The sequence below is a fragment of the Amphibalanus amphitrite genome, unplaced genomic scaffold (genome assembly GCF_019059575.1).
Source record: "Amphibalanus amphitrite isolate SeventyFive unplaced genomic scaffold, NRLGWU_Aamphi_draft 001125F_arrow, whole genome shotgun sequence".
Lineage (NCBI taxonomy): Eukaryota > Metazoa > Arthropoda > Thecostraca > Balanomorpha > Balanidae > Amphibalanus > Amphibalanus amphitrite.
In genome coordinates, this window is record NW_024882619.1 from 177,830 (window position 1) to 191,779 (window position 13,950).

General features: G+C 48.0%; 1 protein-coding gene across 8 annotated transcripts in view; it reads left to right on the forward strand.

Moving 5' to 3' along the window:
* The window catches only part of LOC122370353 (ubiquitin carboxyl-terminal hydrolase 3-like), a 73,862-nt gene that overhangs the window by 52,080 nt on the left and 7,832 nt on the right, over positions 1 to 13,950 (forward strand). For all 8 annotated transcript variants that reach the window (XM_043345867.1, XM_043345873.1, XM_043345870.1 and 5 more), the window contains exons 7-11: positions 414 to 556; positions 1,645 to 1,801; positions 5,983 to 6,118; positions 11,267 to 11,385; positions 13,413 to 13,647. In XM_043345867.1, the coding sequence (XP_043201802.1) occupies positions 414 to 556; positions 1,645 to 1,801; positions 5,983 to 6,118; positions 11,267 to 11,385; positions 13,413 to 13,647 (790 nt within the window). The remainder of the gene's footprint in view (positions 1 to 413; positions 557 to 1,644; positions 1,802 to 5,982; positions 6,119 to 11,266; positions 11,386 to 13,412; positions 13,648 to 13,950) is intronic.

A 13,950-nucleotide genomic window follows, 5' to 3' on the forward strand; every position in this document is an offset into this window, starting at 1 on the left:
AACATGATACGCAACAGCCGCCTCAATTGAACTCATCGCGACTGAAAATGTTTATCTACTACGGCTACCGAACCTCGATTGACCTCCGTTCACAGCGCGTGTATGTCTTGCTTGTAGCCTCTGCTCTGACCTTTGACCTCAGGTGACCCGGCGTACACCTGACCTCTGACCTGTGCCCTGACCTCTGCTCTGACCTTTGACCTCAGGTGACCCGGCGTACACCTGACCTCTGACCTATAGTATGATCTCTACCCTGACCCTTTGACCTCAGGTGAGCCGAAGAACGTGACATCTGACCTCTGCTCTGACCTTTGACCTCAGGTGACCCGGCGTACACGTGACCCCTGACCTGTGCCCTGACCCTCTGACCCAGGTAACCCGGCGTACACGTGACCTCTGACTCTCTGACCCAGGTGACCCGGAGCACACGTGACCTGAACGGGGAGCTGATGACTGAGGAGCTGCGGAAGGTGCTGGTGGAGCTGAGCACCTCCTCCAGCGCCATCTCGCCCGAGGCGCTGTTCTCCGTCATATGGAAGGTGGTGCCCCGGTTCAGGTGAGGATGGATGGGAGCCGGGAGGGATGGAGGGAGAGAGGAAGTCGGGAAGGATTGGAAGGGAGGAGGAAGTACGGGAGAGGAAGGAATCCCCCGCTGATCATCACATCTCATAGCTCAATAATTAAAACGTCCTAACCTAACCAGTAGCGGCAGAACACCTTCAATTAAGGGGGAGGGGGGGCTTTGCCGACTTTTGGTCCCATTCTTTCCATGCAACGCCCATAGAGCTGATGTTGAAATGCCAAAATCAAGGGGGGACGGTGCCCTGGTGCCCCCCCCCCCCGTTCCGCCGCCTATAAACCTGACAAAGCAACAAGCTTCTAAGTTTCACGTCCACGCCTACTTTGATCATTAGTTTGCCATAGCTACAAAGAGTCGGGACCTCTCGGCAATCTGCCCTAACCTGTGCTGTCATATCATACCACTAACAAATTGATTTCCGGTACATGTAACGTTTATATTATCATGCGTACCCAGCGGGGGCAAACACGGACTTTCCGGAGGGATAAGTGGGGTGGATGTCTACAGTCCTGTAAAGTGATCATGTCAATGGTTATAAGAGTTGGGTGCGGGCGCTGGGGCTGGTGGCAGTCTATTCCGGTTAGGCTAATAGACGGTGATCACAAGAGATGCTTATTGATGTGGACACAAAAGCTTATGACGTGCCTTTTCGCTCTATTTCATTTACTTTTATTATTTTTGTTTATTTATTATTTTTCCTGAACATTGCAAGTCACGTGGAAGTGATGTTGGTAGATAATATATCTTCTCGCTCTACATTTTCTCGCTCTTCTGTATTTATAGATTTGTTTTTATTAGCATTATTTGACTTGCTGGACATTTCCAGTAACCAGCAGGTGATGGCGAAGGATCCCAAAAGATCACAAGATCATCTCTCTTGCTACAAACCGTGCATTTCATGTTGAGTGATGTTTGAACACTTTTCTCCTTTTTAGTATTATACTAACATGGACCGTTTCGCCTAGTATCTCTAAGTGCCAGTGCTAAGATCTCGGTCGTGTCTGCGTCACCTTGTGTTCGTATCGTTTCGTTGTCTACAATGTCTTGTGTATCTCCGCTGTCAGGGGGTACCAGCAGCAGGACGCGCACGAGTTTCTGCGCTACATGCTGGACCGGCTGCACACGGAGATGCTCACGCTGCTACCGACGTCCAGCGCTCCGTCGCAGGCGGCGCGATCCTCAATCGTCACATCCGTGTTCGGAGGCACGCTGCAGAACGAGGTGAGGGATACGGAGGGACGAGGTGAGGGACACCGAGGGATACGGAGACGTTGGATAGACACTGAGGGTCAGGAGGGTCACAGGAGGGACGAGTTGCGATGAAGAGGAATGAGGGACACTTTAGAACGAAGTGAGAGGGACACTGAGAGGGACACATGCTTCAGAATGAGGTGAGGGATACGGAGGGACGAGGTGAGGGACACTGAGGGACGAGGTGTTAGGGAGATGGAGGAGGGACACACTGAGGGGTTGGAGGGACGCTTCAAAACGAGGTGATTTGAGGACGATCTTGGGGGACGGACCATAGCGATGCGAAAGGGCGACAGAGACTCCAGTGCGAGGTTAAGTGGAAGGTGGAGGGGCTACACGAACTCTTTAAAGGTGCATTGAAATGCGGGAACCTGGGTAATGGGTATATTACAGACTATCTGTGTTAAGTGTAGGGGTTGGTGAGGGATGAAGTAAGGATTGATTTGATTTTTTTTTTTTTTTTTTTTTTTTTGATGTCCCATTCGACTTAGAGATGCCATGCAAATTCCATGCATGCATGTGAGTGCGCTATGGTATCATCCACTTTTTGGTGTTTATGCCCAGTCAATAGTAATGCGGACTAGCACGGACTCTGGAGCCGTTGATGGCGGCGGTTCAAATATTATTGAATCTTTTTGTGCCGCTTCTAGGAAGTTGGAGGCCTCCCAGGCGCAAAAGGAGCTTCTAAACCAATCGACTCCCTTTTGTGGTATTTCCGGACCAATGTTCTAGCTTCACAGCACGACGTGCCCTCGCCTCAAAGAACTGTTGGATTATGATGCAGACTCGGTTTGAAATTCCTCGGCGTCCTTCACCGTGGATCTCTGCGACTACGTTGTGTGCGATTTCCAGAAGCGATTCGTTGTTTTGGAACATCGGTTTTGTTTCGGCCGGGTCCGAACTGTGAGTTTTGCCGTTATTTCTCAGAGTTGTGCCTATTGTGTATGCATTGCAACTTTGGTGACCTACGATCGCTTCTCCGTATGCAATCTAAACTTGACACGAACTTTGTTGCAATGCCATTATAGTACCTACACTGCAGCTTCTTTCCCCGTATTTGCCGCACAAGTTCCAAAGAATACGACTATGGAGATAATTATCAATGGTATATTGAGTGAACTTGCATGCTCACTACACACGCATAGAGCCATTTGCATTTGGGTAGAAAAAAGCGAATGATGCGAGTAGTCTTACCCACTCAGTTGGGTGTTACATTTCATAGTGATTGTATTCATTTTAGAAGAGTCTTACGTGAACTAAGTAACAATCTTGATTTATCGAGTTGGCTCAATCACGGTGTATGTTTCATAAGTGGCATATTACCTATTATCAGTGCATCATCACTTCGTTTAACCTGTGCTTCACTTAGCCTTCAGTTTAACGTCGTCAACTGAAGAGTTAGCTGCTCACCCCCGCATGTCTCCAAAAGCTAAGCATCTTAGCGAAACGCTTGAGACGGGGCTGGAAATTATTTAATGACCACTCCTAAAATTTGATATCGTCGTTGAAATAAACATCTTTATAACTTAGAACATGTGACCTACATTGTGTCTGATAATTACCAAGGCTTCTCTTTCTGTGATGAACGCCAGTCTTATCTAGCGATGTTTACGTTTGATGATAAGATCTCTTTGTAGGCCATGATGCAGCAGAGTTCTGTTTATCCCGGCAGGCCTACCTTTGGCTGCTTCTGTTTGTCTTCACGTTTCATCATCATTTCATTCATCATTTCTCCGAATATGGTATTGTTTCGTCTCCGTTCCTGTTTCTCTGTGATGTGTATTCCGCTGTTGCGAGAGAGAGAGAGAGAGAGAGAGAGAGAGAGAGAGAGAGAGAGAGAGAGAGAGAGAGAGAGAGAGAGAGAGAGAGAGAGAGAGAGAGGAGGGAAGGGAGAGAGAGGGTTAATGTAGTGTTTAAGGTGAATAATTTCACGGTTATCTTTAAAAGAAACATATGTCATAATGCTCTTCATACAAGTACTTCATCATTTACTTGGATAATTTCAATACGAACCCTCTGGCTCGACCCCGTGAGGTTTTTTATAACTGAAATCCACTGCAACCGGTCGATCGATCGACAAGAGGTCAAAGACATCAAAATTAAAGCACGAGATGAAATTGGCCCCTCCCTCCCTCTAGTTACAAGTAGAGGAACTCGTCATCTGTTTACTGTCTAAAAAAGGCACTGCTATTCTGTTTGATTACTTCTTAAAGGTGTGGCGTTTGCCCCAACTACGTAAGGTGCGTTTGCAAATGCTAGTAGATTAACAACCACAGCTAGTTATAAGTTAACCCAAGCTATCCACTATACATGCGGGACCAGCCGCTTACCCAAACACTTAGCAGTATTGCAATTGAATATGCAGGCCGACATTGTGTTCAGCCGGCGCTCAGCGCTCCTGAGCCTGGAATCAGCAATGGTCTCAGTTAATTTACGGCCGGGCGCCACGGTGAATTACCTGATAAGGCATCTGGGGTGGATGGGTGCTTCCGCTGAGGCCCAGATCCTGTCCGCTTACCGTAATGACGCCCCTTGATTGTCCTCCGATGGCTCCATTAGATTGTGCGTCACTGCCTTGGCGTGTTATATACGAGAAGGGAACTGGACGCGTTTCCTAGGATACCGGACAGCTCATAAAGTGTGCGCTGCGTATACTACGAAAGACAACTCCTCGCCGCCGCTCGCTGGTCCGCTGTTCGCCGCTACCGCCATGCTGCCGCATGCCGCTCAAACCATGTCCTCTGCCGCTGCTGACCGCTCGAGGATTGACAGCCCTCGCGCGTGTCCATGACGCCGCGATGAGAACGGGTCATGACGCATTGAGGGCCGCGATTGGTACTGAATTCTGCAGGCCTGCCCGGATGGACGCTCTGGCAGGAAGAATCGTGCGGCGAATAGCGTGCGGCTAGCTGAGTTATTTGTGTGGGAAGCGATCAGACCCGGAAAGGGGTCACGGGAAGGTTGGCTCTATGAATCTGAAGCTTTGAGTATATTTTTTATTGTAAGTGGAAAGCTTTCTTGTGCTAGGCGGGCTTATCATTTTGGGGAATGGATCTGAAGCTTTGAGTATATTTTGTATTGTAAGTGGAAGGCTGAAGTAGGCGCGATATTTTGTGAAATTTTGATCAGTATGCATAGTTGTATGCAATATGAATGTAACTCTTTTCCACATTGCTATGCGCTGATTCACAGGTGGGACGTGTTTTGGGAGGCCAGTGACGGTCTGAGTAAAAGAAACTATGTCTTGCTGAATCCCACGTCTTTCTCCTTAATTGCTTCCACATACTCGTATGCACACTTTGATTAGGTGTTGCACGAGTGATCCCACATGCTGTTGTTGGCCTCTGGTGCCTAAATTTACCACGGTCTGACCAGTTGGGTCGATACTGCTGCCCAAGCACGGATGGCTGGGAACCAACGGCCCGCTTCCGATTGAACCTGACTCCTTGGTATAGCCGGATGCGTTGCCAGGCGAAAGACACAAGTGCTCTCAAATGTCGCCTGCCCGCTCGACCATCGATTCTTTGCAGGCATAGGTAATGTGAGACGCTCGTCAAGAGTTCTTCGATGGAGTTCAGCGATTAGTCGAGTGGGCGACTGAGAAGTCCCGAAGTGTCTTTTCTGGTCTTGATTAGATGTTCTTTTGTGCTTGGATACTGAGTTTTGATCTGGATATTGTTCTTCTGTAGATGGGATTGCGGAGGACGGGGAAGCTTTATTGGTGCCCTGGCCTAGAAGTCACGGTGTTTTTAGCTCTAGTCGTCAAGAGCAGTCCATAATTGCCGTAGAAATGCTATTGGGTATCCGGTATTGTGCGCTGTTTCACGACAAACTATGCGGCGTGCCTTTAATGGCAACGTGTAATGCTTTCATTGATTGAGGCTGACACATTGGCAGCTGACGCACCGAACTGCGTAAATCGTAACGACTTGCCATATATCCTTAATCCTGACTTATCATGCTAGGCGCCTCCTCTATGTGACACATTGTCATATGGTTGGCATGGCGTTGGCATTGGTTACATCCAGAGGTGAAAACTTGACAGCTTCTGTCGCGCTGTTATCTGAACAATCCGTCTCCCAAACCATCCTTGGTTTAGGCGCCCTTCGCATTTGATCTCTGACCTGACGCGTCATCTCTGTGTGTTTCAGGTCACGTGTCTGATCTGCCGGACAGAGTCGAAAAAGCACGACCCGTTTCTGGACCTATCGCTGGACATTCCAGACCGGTTCGCCAGCCAGCGGAAGAACAAGGATGGCGAGCACCAGGCCATGTGCTCTCTGGCAGGTCAGTGACCCCCTCTGGCAGGTCAGTGACCCCCGGTCACCGGTAGAGCTGACGGTTTTCAGCCGGTGTGTCCCAAACGAGCGTAGAGCTGATGGTTTGATGGATATTTTGAACACACGGACAGGAGCTCAAATTCATGTGTTTGTTGATTTACTAATTCCAACCTGTATCGTTTTTGTATTGTTTCTAGCATCACGGCGACATTGACATGCTGTGGAATGCCAAATAACACTTGCCCGTTTTGTGTTAACGTTCCAATTCTCACCATATGAAAAGCAACGCACTCGCCAATCTAACTATACCGATATTAACATTTTGAGGGGAAATTAAACCAATCAATATAAAGCTGATCATTATTTTCACAGTGTTTCAGCCCTGCTTCTCTGTCCTGACATAATGTCAAGGCCCTATATACCCATAATGTCACCTCCCGCCGTCCTACCCGGTCTGACCAGGTCTGACCCCGCGTGACCACTGCCTCGGACGGCACGCTCCCAGCAACGCCCCAGATCGGTGGACCAATTAAGGCCACCGCCGTCGGGCCGGAAATATGACGCGCCATGCGGCGGCCATCCCACCGCCGGCTCTCCAGTTCCAACGGCAACTCTGGCGGAGATGTGAGCTCTGCCGGGGGTTTGGGCCTGAGCCGTAGAGAGTAAATGGACGGTTGATTAGAAGGGTTGATGGTAAGAGAATGATGGAGAAAGTGCTATATTTTTGCTAGAAGGAGGGGATGAGACTTAGCTACTTAGTACGGGGCGTCATTTGTCGTTTGCTAACTGACGTGCTTTTACGCGAAAGTGTGGAAGGGCGTTGTTTTTCGAGATTGCCAACGTGATCGAGGTGATCTCGTTCAACTTATCGAAGTCAGTTCATCAGAGCAGAAGCCTGCCCTGAAGCCGAGAGCGCCGACTCGCGGCGCCGGCTGGCTCCCTTTGACCAACTCCGAACGGCGGATCAAAGGGTTTGTTTGCCGACTGTGACTGTTGTTGACTGCTGGCGTTCATGATGGGGTTGGCAGCTGGGGCCGGTGTTTCGAATTTACCCACTCACCCGGTGTTTGCCGCCGTTCTCGAAATATCTGTGCAAGGAGTTGGGCATCCGCTATAGGCAGGGCTGGAACGTATGGAGCGTCTATTCGTTTCGCCTTATCAGCGCTCTCCACGCCCGGGTGTGCCTGTGCTCATATTGCATGTGCTGTGAGCTTGAAAAACATCCAATGGCCGTGATGCTGCCCCAGTGCTGCCCTGGGCTCTGGCGTTTCTTTTATGACGGACGTTTGCCGTCGTCATTATTTTCCGGTTCGCTTAGCGCTCCAAAATTCTGTACAATGGCTCCATCCGCCTGGTAACACACTATTCAGTGGACGCGCGGGTGCACTGTTATAGCATTTGCCCAACGGGTGATTGGAATTGCGCAGTGCTCAGATGGAGAAATCGATGGTTAGGACTCACGCTAGGAGTAAGATGGAGCATTTAGTCACTAGTCAGGGTAGCAATGCGTACGTGAAAACCGGGTTCAGATAGTTTTTTTTTCCTTTAGCGAATATTTGCCTTGAAAAGCTATCAACCGGGGCATCGTGCCCAATAATAGGTGCAGTCACGACATAAAACCAGCGCAGCGCTTGTCAAAATACAACTATACATACATGGTACGAATAAACATACCTAAGCATAAACATAAACATAAACCGCTTGCTTGTCTCAGACTAGCGATGTAAATAAATAGAAAATCAAAATAAACTGCCTGCCTCACTCTTTTCTCGCACGCCCACACGTTATCCATCCACACGGTCGTGTTAAGACGACTCTTTAGTGCCCTGCTTAAGACCATCCAATTTGTCATCCAACAGCCGCATTGTTTCTTTATATCTCCATCGAAATACGCCTCCTCCCACACTGCCGTATTGCTGCTCCGTCGGCAGTGAACCGTATCTGGCTGTCCGGGGTGGCTAAAACAGCGCGAGGAGCGAGTGTCTGTGCCGGGAGACTGTCTGTGACCTATCCCGTCCTCAGAATAACAACAGCTTCCGGTGACGAGGTCTTATTTCCGGAAACGGAGTTCTCGCGCGGGCGCTGGTCGCTTTTTGCTCCTCCATTGGTGGAGTTTTATGTTTGGAGTGCGAACCTCACACGTCCGGCATAGTGATGCCTGTGATGCTTTGGTGTCCAAATGGATGCGATCCGCGCCAGTCTCGGGGATAAAACCACAGGCGCTCGTCCGAAGGGCTTGTTTTGCGGCGAGCGGGTTTCGAGAGATGATTCTATAGTCGACCCGTCTGAGGCTGGTTTCTGATGCCCAGCTGGTCTGACAGCCGACCTGAATGTGTGACTTTTGCGTTCTTAACCCGCGCACCGACGGGGGTCTGCGCCAACTTAGTACCGACGGGGGGGGGCGGATGACCGCCCCCCCCTGAGATCTCGAGAACGAAGCAAGATAGCGACAAGCGGTAAACGGCATCGGATACGCACGGACAAGGTCTACAATTTTTACTAAGGTCATTTTCAGGTCAGGTCAAAGATGACGTCACAGGGGTCGAAAAAGTCAAAATGGCGGCGCTAGATATGGAGAGGGTTTTTTCTCGAATAACTTTCGAAGTAGTCAAGATAGGAACAAACTAAGGGCACCATCGTGATCCTCTCGTCAATCCACATCGAATGATATATATGTTGACCTCGAAAGGTCAAGGTCAAAGGTTGACCTCAGGTCACGTGACCTCGAGGTCATCATGTATATCATTCGATGCGTCTTGACGAGCTGAACACAATGAGACCATCCGCGCGGCTGTATCTTGTTCCTGTAAGGAGTTATTGGCAAAAAACCTTTGGTGACCTTTGATGACGTCACATGACCTTACAGCTGCCCAACAGCAAAACAGACCTGAAGGTAGTGAAGGTTGATCGTATGTGAAGTCATGTATGGTATATGAGGCTATTCCGACCCGTTTTAGTGGTAAAAACAGGGAGTTGATTTTTCCCCCATTGACTTATAATGGGGAGGTCGCGAAATTGACCTGACCTTAGGTCACCGACATCAAAATTCCGAGATATACAAATTGTAGCTACTAATGACCTTATAACATCCTGCGACTTTCAAAGGCCTCCGACATCTACTGTAGCTCTGGCACGGTGACAAAGTTGCAAAAAAGTGACTTGAGGTTGGGTCATTCAAAGTGACCTGGTGACCTGACCTTAAAAGTTAGGAGGTTCAAACTTGCACACCATGTGTAAAATTGATGAGAGAATAGTCATACCAAATTTCGCGGCGCTACGCGCCGCGGTTTTCCCGCTATCCGCGAAAAACCTCAGGGGGGGGCGGATATCCGCCCCCCCCCGTCGGTGCGCGGGTTAACTCTTATCTTTTTCTGCTTGCTTTGATTCTGAACATCGAACTCGACGTTTCCTGGTCACTAGGAATATGTCTTGCTATGTGCAATGTGCAAGCGGTGCGCGGTTTTTAGTTAGGGAAGAACAGCGAATCGCATATTTTTTACTTATCCAGGAAGTCATTTGTGCTCGACGATGTGGCTTGAGAGCTTCTGATAATGCAGCTCCTCATGTGTTTACCGTTCAGTAGGTATATGACGGATGCTCTGACAGCGCTACCACGGTGCTTTTGTCTGTATGAATATATATGAGGTTTCAGCTCTATGAACACCGCTATAACTTGGTAGGACTTTGATCTCCGCAAGTTCTCCCATGTCATATGAATTATTACGCGTCGATCTGTATTGTCAGCAGCTCTCATGAGCTCGTTTGTTGGTTCACATGAAAGCAGATGAGTCCGAATCACGGATGTATTCATTTGAGTTACCATGTATTTGTACGCTTTTCATTTAGCAATGATCTCCAATTGGGACAGCCCATATTTGCCGGAAAGGCTCACTAATTTACCACAGATTCTAGAGTGATAGCACCTGCGCACCTAGTTACAGTTACGACTTATGTGCACAGTAGAAACGTATTTAAGTACAGCACAAACGTACGGCGAATGTGCATTACAAAATACGTTTGTATTTTGTATTACGTTTGTGTATTACGTTTGTATTTTGTGGTATTTATGCGTATTTGTGTGGTATTTATGTGGTATTTCGACTATATTAACTTATTCATGCTTTTGCTGTAGATTTTCGACTACTTTCATTGTAAAATGCGGTGAGCGTTGTTCTGCTCTCAGACCAGTGGATCTGAGGTATATGTGGTGATGGGAAGTGCCGGGTCCTAGCTGTCCGCTGGTGGTCGGTTTCGAGACTTGGTGGCGCTCCCTTTTCCAGCCTGCGTGATTGAAACAAGTCATTGGTGGTGCTTTGTAGGGCTAGAGGCATGGGCTGCTTGTACTGGGTTTTGGACTTTCCATCGCTATATTTTTTCCCCTTCTGTATCCGGAGTATGGTTTTGATCTTGAATATCCATAAATATTATAGATTGTCAATGATGATAATTTATGAAAAGCAATGCTTCTTCAGCATTTGTATGGTGCTAATAATGGTCTAACAACCAATCAGCAAATGATATTGTCTAGTTCTTTTGAAAACGGATTATGAGGGGCCTCTTTGAACAGTGAAAAGGCGACTGATGTGGTGTCCTGCCAGCATCGAATGAGGCATGGAAATAGTGCCTTTTCATGAGCTATCATCTGTGCCTCATAGAAGCATCATGAGGGTCTATCAATCTCATTACATTCGACAGGTGTGTGGTCTTTCGACGCTTTGATGTGCCTTTCATCGCTTTGAAAAGACGGTTGATGTGGTTGATGATGACTCAGTGTCTGCGCAGTGTAGCTATGGTCATTGGTCAATGGCCAATGGTCAATGAGAACATTGAAAGGTTGTGTGCATCATCATATCACGGGCGTCCGTGCCTGTGGCTGTCTCTGAGCCGTCCGCCTTAGCCGTTTTGGACGCCTGGGCCCAAGAGGCTGTGCGCCCTAACCCAAGACAACGACAACGCCTGAGCCGTGTATGCGTCGTCGTGTTGTCCTTCTAAGCCTCACCTGTGCTGTCCGTGTCCGCGTTCGTCCGAGCCGTGCCAGTGCACTGTGCAATGTTTGTCGTTCGTCTGAGCCATACATTTGCCGTGTTTGCCGTGTGTCTGCTGAGCTGAGTCGTGTCCAAGCCGCGCGTCTGAGCACTGTTTGTGTTGTTCGCAGATTGTCTCGACCTGTTTCTGGACGTGGAGGAGCTGGCCGACACAGAACTCTACTACTGCAATAACTGTAAACAGCGGCAAAAGTCCACCAAAAAGTTCTGGATACGGCGCCTACCAAACGTGAGTGGCAGGGCGCAGTCACCGAATAAACAGAGCTGATATTTAAACCGATCTGAGGAAGCTCTTTTTGCTTTGCTTTTTAGTGTCTAAACATAAACTTATAACTTTAATATGATTACGGTATTTTTGGGACCGTTTTTGCATAATGCTTCCATCAAGTAACGTTCAGTGGTTTTTGTCACATCATTTTGATTTTTACCTATCTTAGCCCACGCATGTGATCCGACCTTTCAGTGTGTAGAGAGTAAGGTGCAGTTTCAAAAGGAAACTAGATAGTTTTTTAGTGTTGCTTCCACTAAGCCACGACCCATAAGCTTTCATTGCAAATATATTTTTCACAAGCTTATACATTGTGAGAAACCTCTCCTGACAGTTTGTGATTGGACCAAAACTAACCATAAGGAAAACTGAAATTATTGCTCACATCCAATGGCAGACCATTCCTGTGGAGAGCACGATTATAGTCTGTTCGGGCCTTGGTCTGTTCCATATCAAGCTTGCAGTTGGAGTTTCTTCGGCAGATCGCTCCTCCTCTCAAGGATTTGCGCTTAAAATGTAAGAGCTGTATATACAGAAATCACGCACTGCTTTCAGCAGGGCACTTCGGCTGCAAACTTGAAACGGAACAGAGTATAGTGTGTTTAACGGGCCATCATCCTACCCGCTTCCGTCAAAACTTGCGTGTCTTTAGACATAACGCTTCAAGGTGGACGCTCAGAAACAGGGAATGTTTGAGATGGCCAGAGCTTTCAGCTCGCTGTAGTCTAATTTGATTGTTAAATACAAAAAAAAATCCTATCGTGGCAACACATTTTAAGAGAACGCATGACTTCAACTGGTCTCCATGTCCAGGTATTTCTCTGAATATCATTCAAGATCCCAAATAATAGGTAAATATTTTTTCAAGCATTATTTTTATTTTTTTAAACACACGTTGAAAAAATATCATCATTAAGATTGGACCCGAAGGCTAAAATTACACAGAATCATTGATATCATCCACCGTAGTCCAACGGCCGTTCACCAACTGAGTCAAGAGTCTCAGCGCGGTGTCGATGGCAACACAGAGCCTGGCAAAGAAGTGCGTGGGAGGTACGCTTCTCAACAAATCCGGCGGTATATATGTCCACGCCGAGGGCGCCTCGGTTCTGGACAAAGCTGGACGATGGATGCTTTATGTCCGCTCTGCCGAAGCTCTGAGGGGATTACATTGCTCTCTCAGACGGTATCAGCGCTGTTATGGGGGATTATTTGGGATTGTCCATGCCAAGCTCATGCATTTTGTGATCGCTTGGTGGGCAAAGTGGACGAGTGGGAGTCAAACATGGCGGCAACCTGTCCGGGGCAAAGGGCTTCTTGATACACCATCTAGCCAAGACAAACATATTGCGCTTATTTTCGTAGTTGTTATGCTTTTTGATACGGTTAACACCAAATCGATTAGGAATATGCGAAGAATATTGTTTTTGTGGCATTATATTAGTCACTGCGTTTTTGTGGGGAGGGGGGGGGATTTTATCCAATGATTATTTAGCAAAGTTATTTCGGGCATGCGTTCCATTTGTTGTTATTTTATCCGTAAAAATGAATTAAAGCATTCTGCTTCCCTTAATTGATCTCCCTACAAGCTGCACCCGCCCGCGAAACTGGGTTTGTCTTCTAAGACACTGCCTTGCACGTCCGAGTCCACTCAAAATTTTGACTAAAGCTATCAACGTTTGTAATTACGTTCATAGCTCGCCTAAATAGGCTTTGAGCGCATTCCCTACTTCATGTATTCGTAAGGAAGAGATGAATCTCTGGCTTAGATCGTAAAGCCTTTTAAACTTCTTCAAATAACTTAACCTCTAGAAGGGTGATCTGCGAATAACCAAGCCTAACACAGAGATTAACATGCACCTTACAAAACAGCATAATTTACAGTTGTGTTTATGTAGGTATATAAACTCCTTCGTAATGTAAGTACTCTTCGTTATCAGGTGTTCCTCAACAGGTGCTTTATGTAACTCCCGTTCTCCCTCCCCCAGGTGCTTTGTGTGCACGTGAAGCGGTTCCGCTGGTGCAACAACTACCGGACCAAGCTGGACGTGCCGCTAGCGTTCCCGGTGCGGGCGCTGGACATGTCCTCCTACCTGCTGGGAAAGGTTCCCGAGACGCGCCGCTCGGCAGCCGGGGGTCAGCTGTATGACCTGGCCGCCGTGATCGTACACCACGGCTCGGGAGCGGGTAGTGGGCACTACACGGCCTTCGCCAGCAACGCAGGTGGGTGGAGAGGGGAGAGAGAGAGAGAGAGAGAGAGAGAGAGAGAGAGAGAGAGAGAGAGAGAGAGAGAGAGAGAGAGAGAGAGAGAGAGAGAGAGAGAGAGAGAGAGAGAGAGAGAGAGAGAGAGAGAGAGAGAGAGAGAGAGAGAGAGAGAGAGAGAGAGAGAGAGAGAGAGAGAGAGAGAGAGAGAGGAATGGAGGAGAGGATGGGATGGTAGTGTGGTTTTGAAGATCGAGAATGATGGCGTAGTCTGTTAAGAACGAGGGCTTTGCAGGGTTTGAGACAACGAAATTGCACAAACTG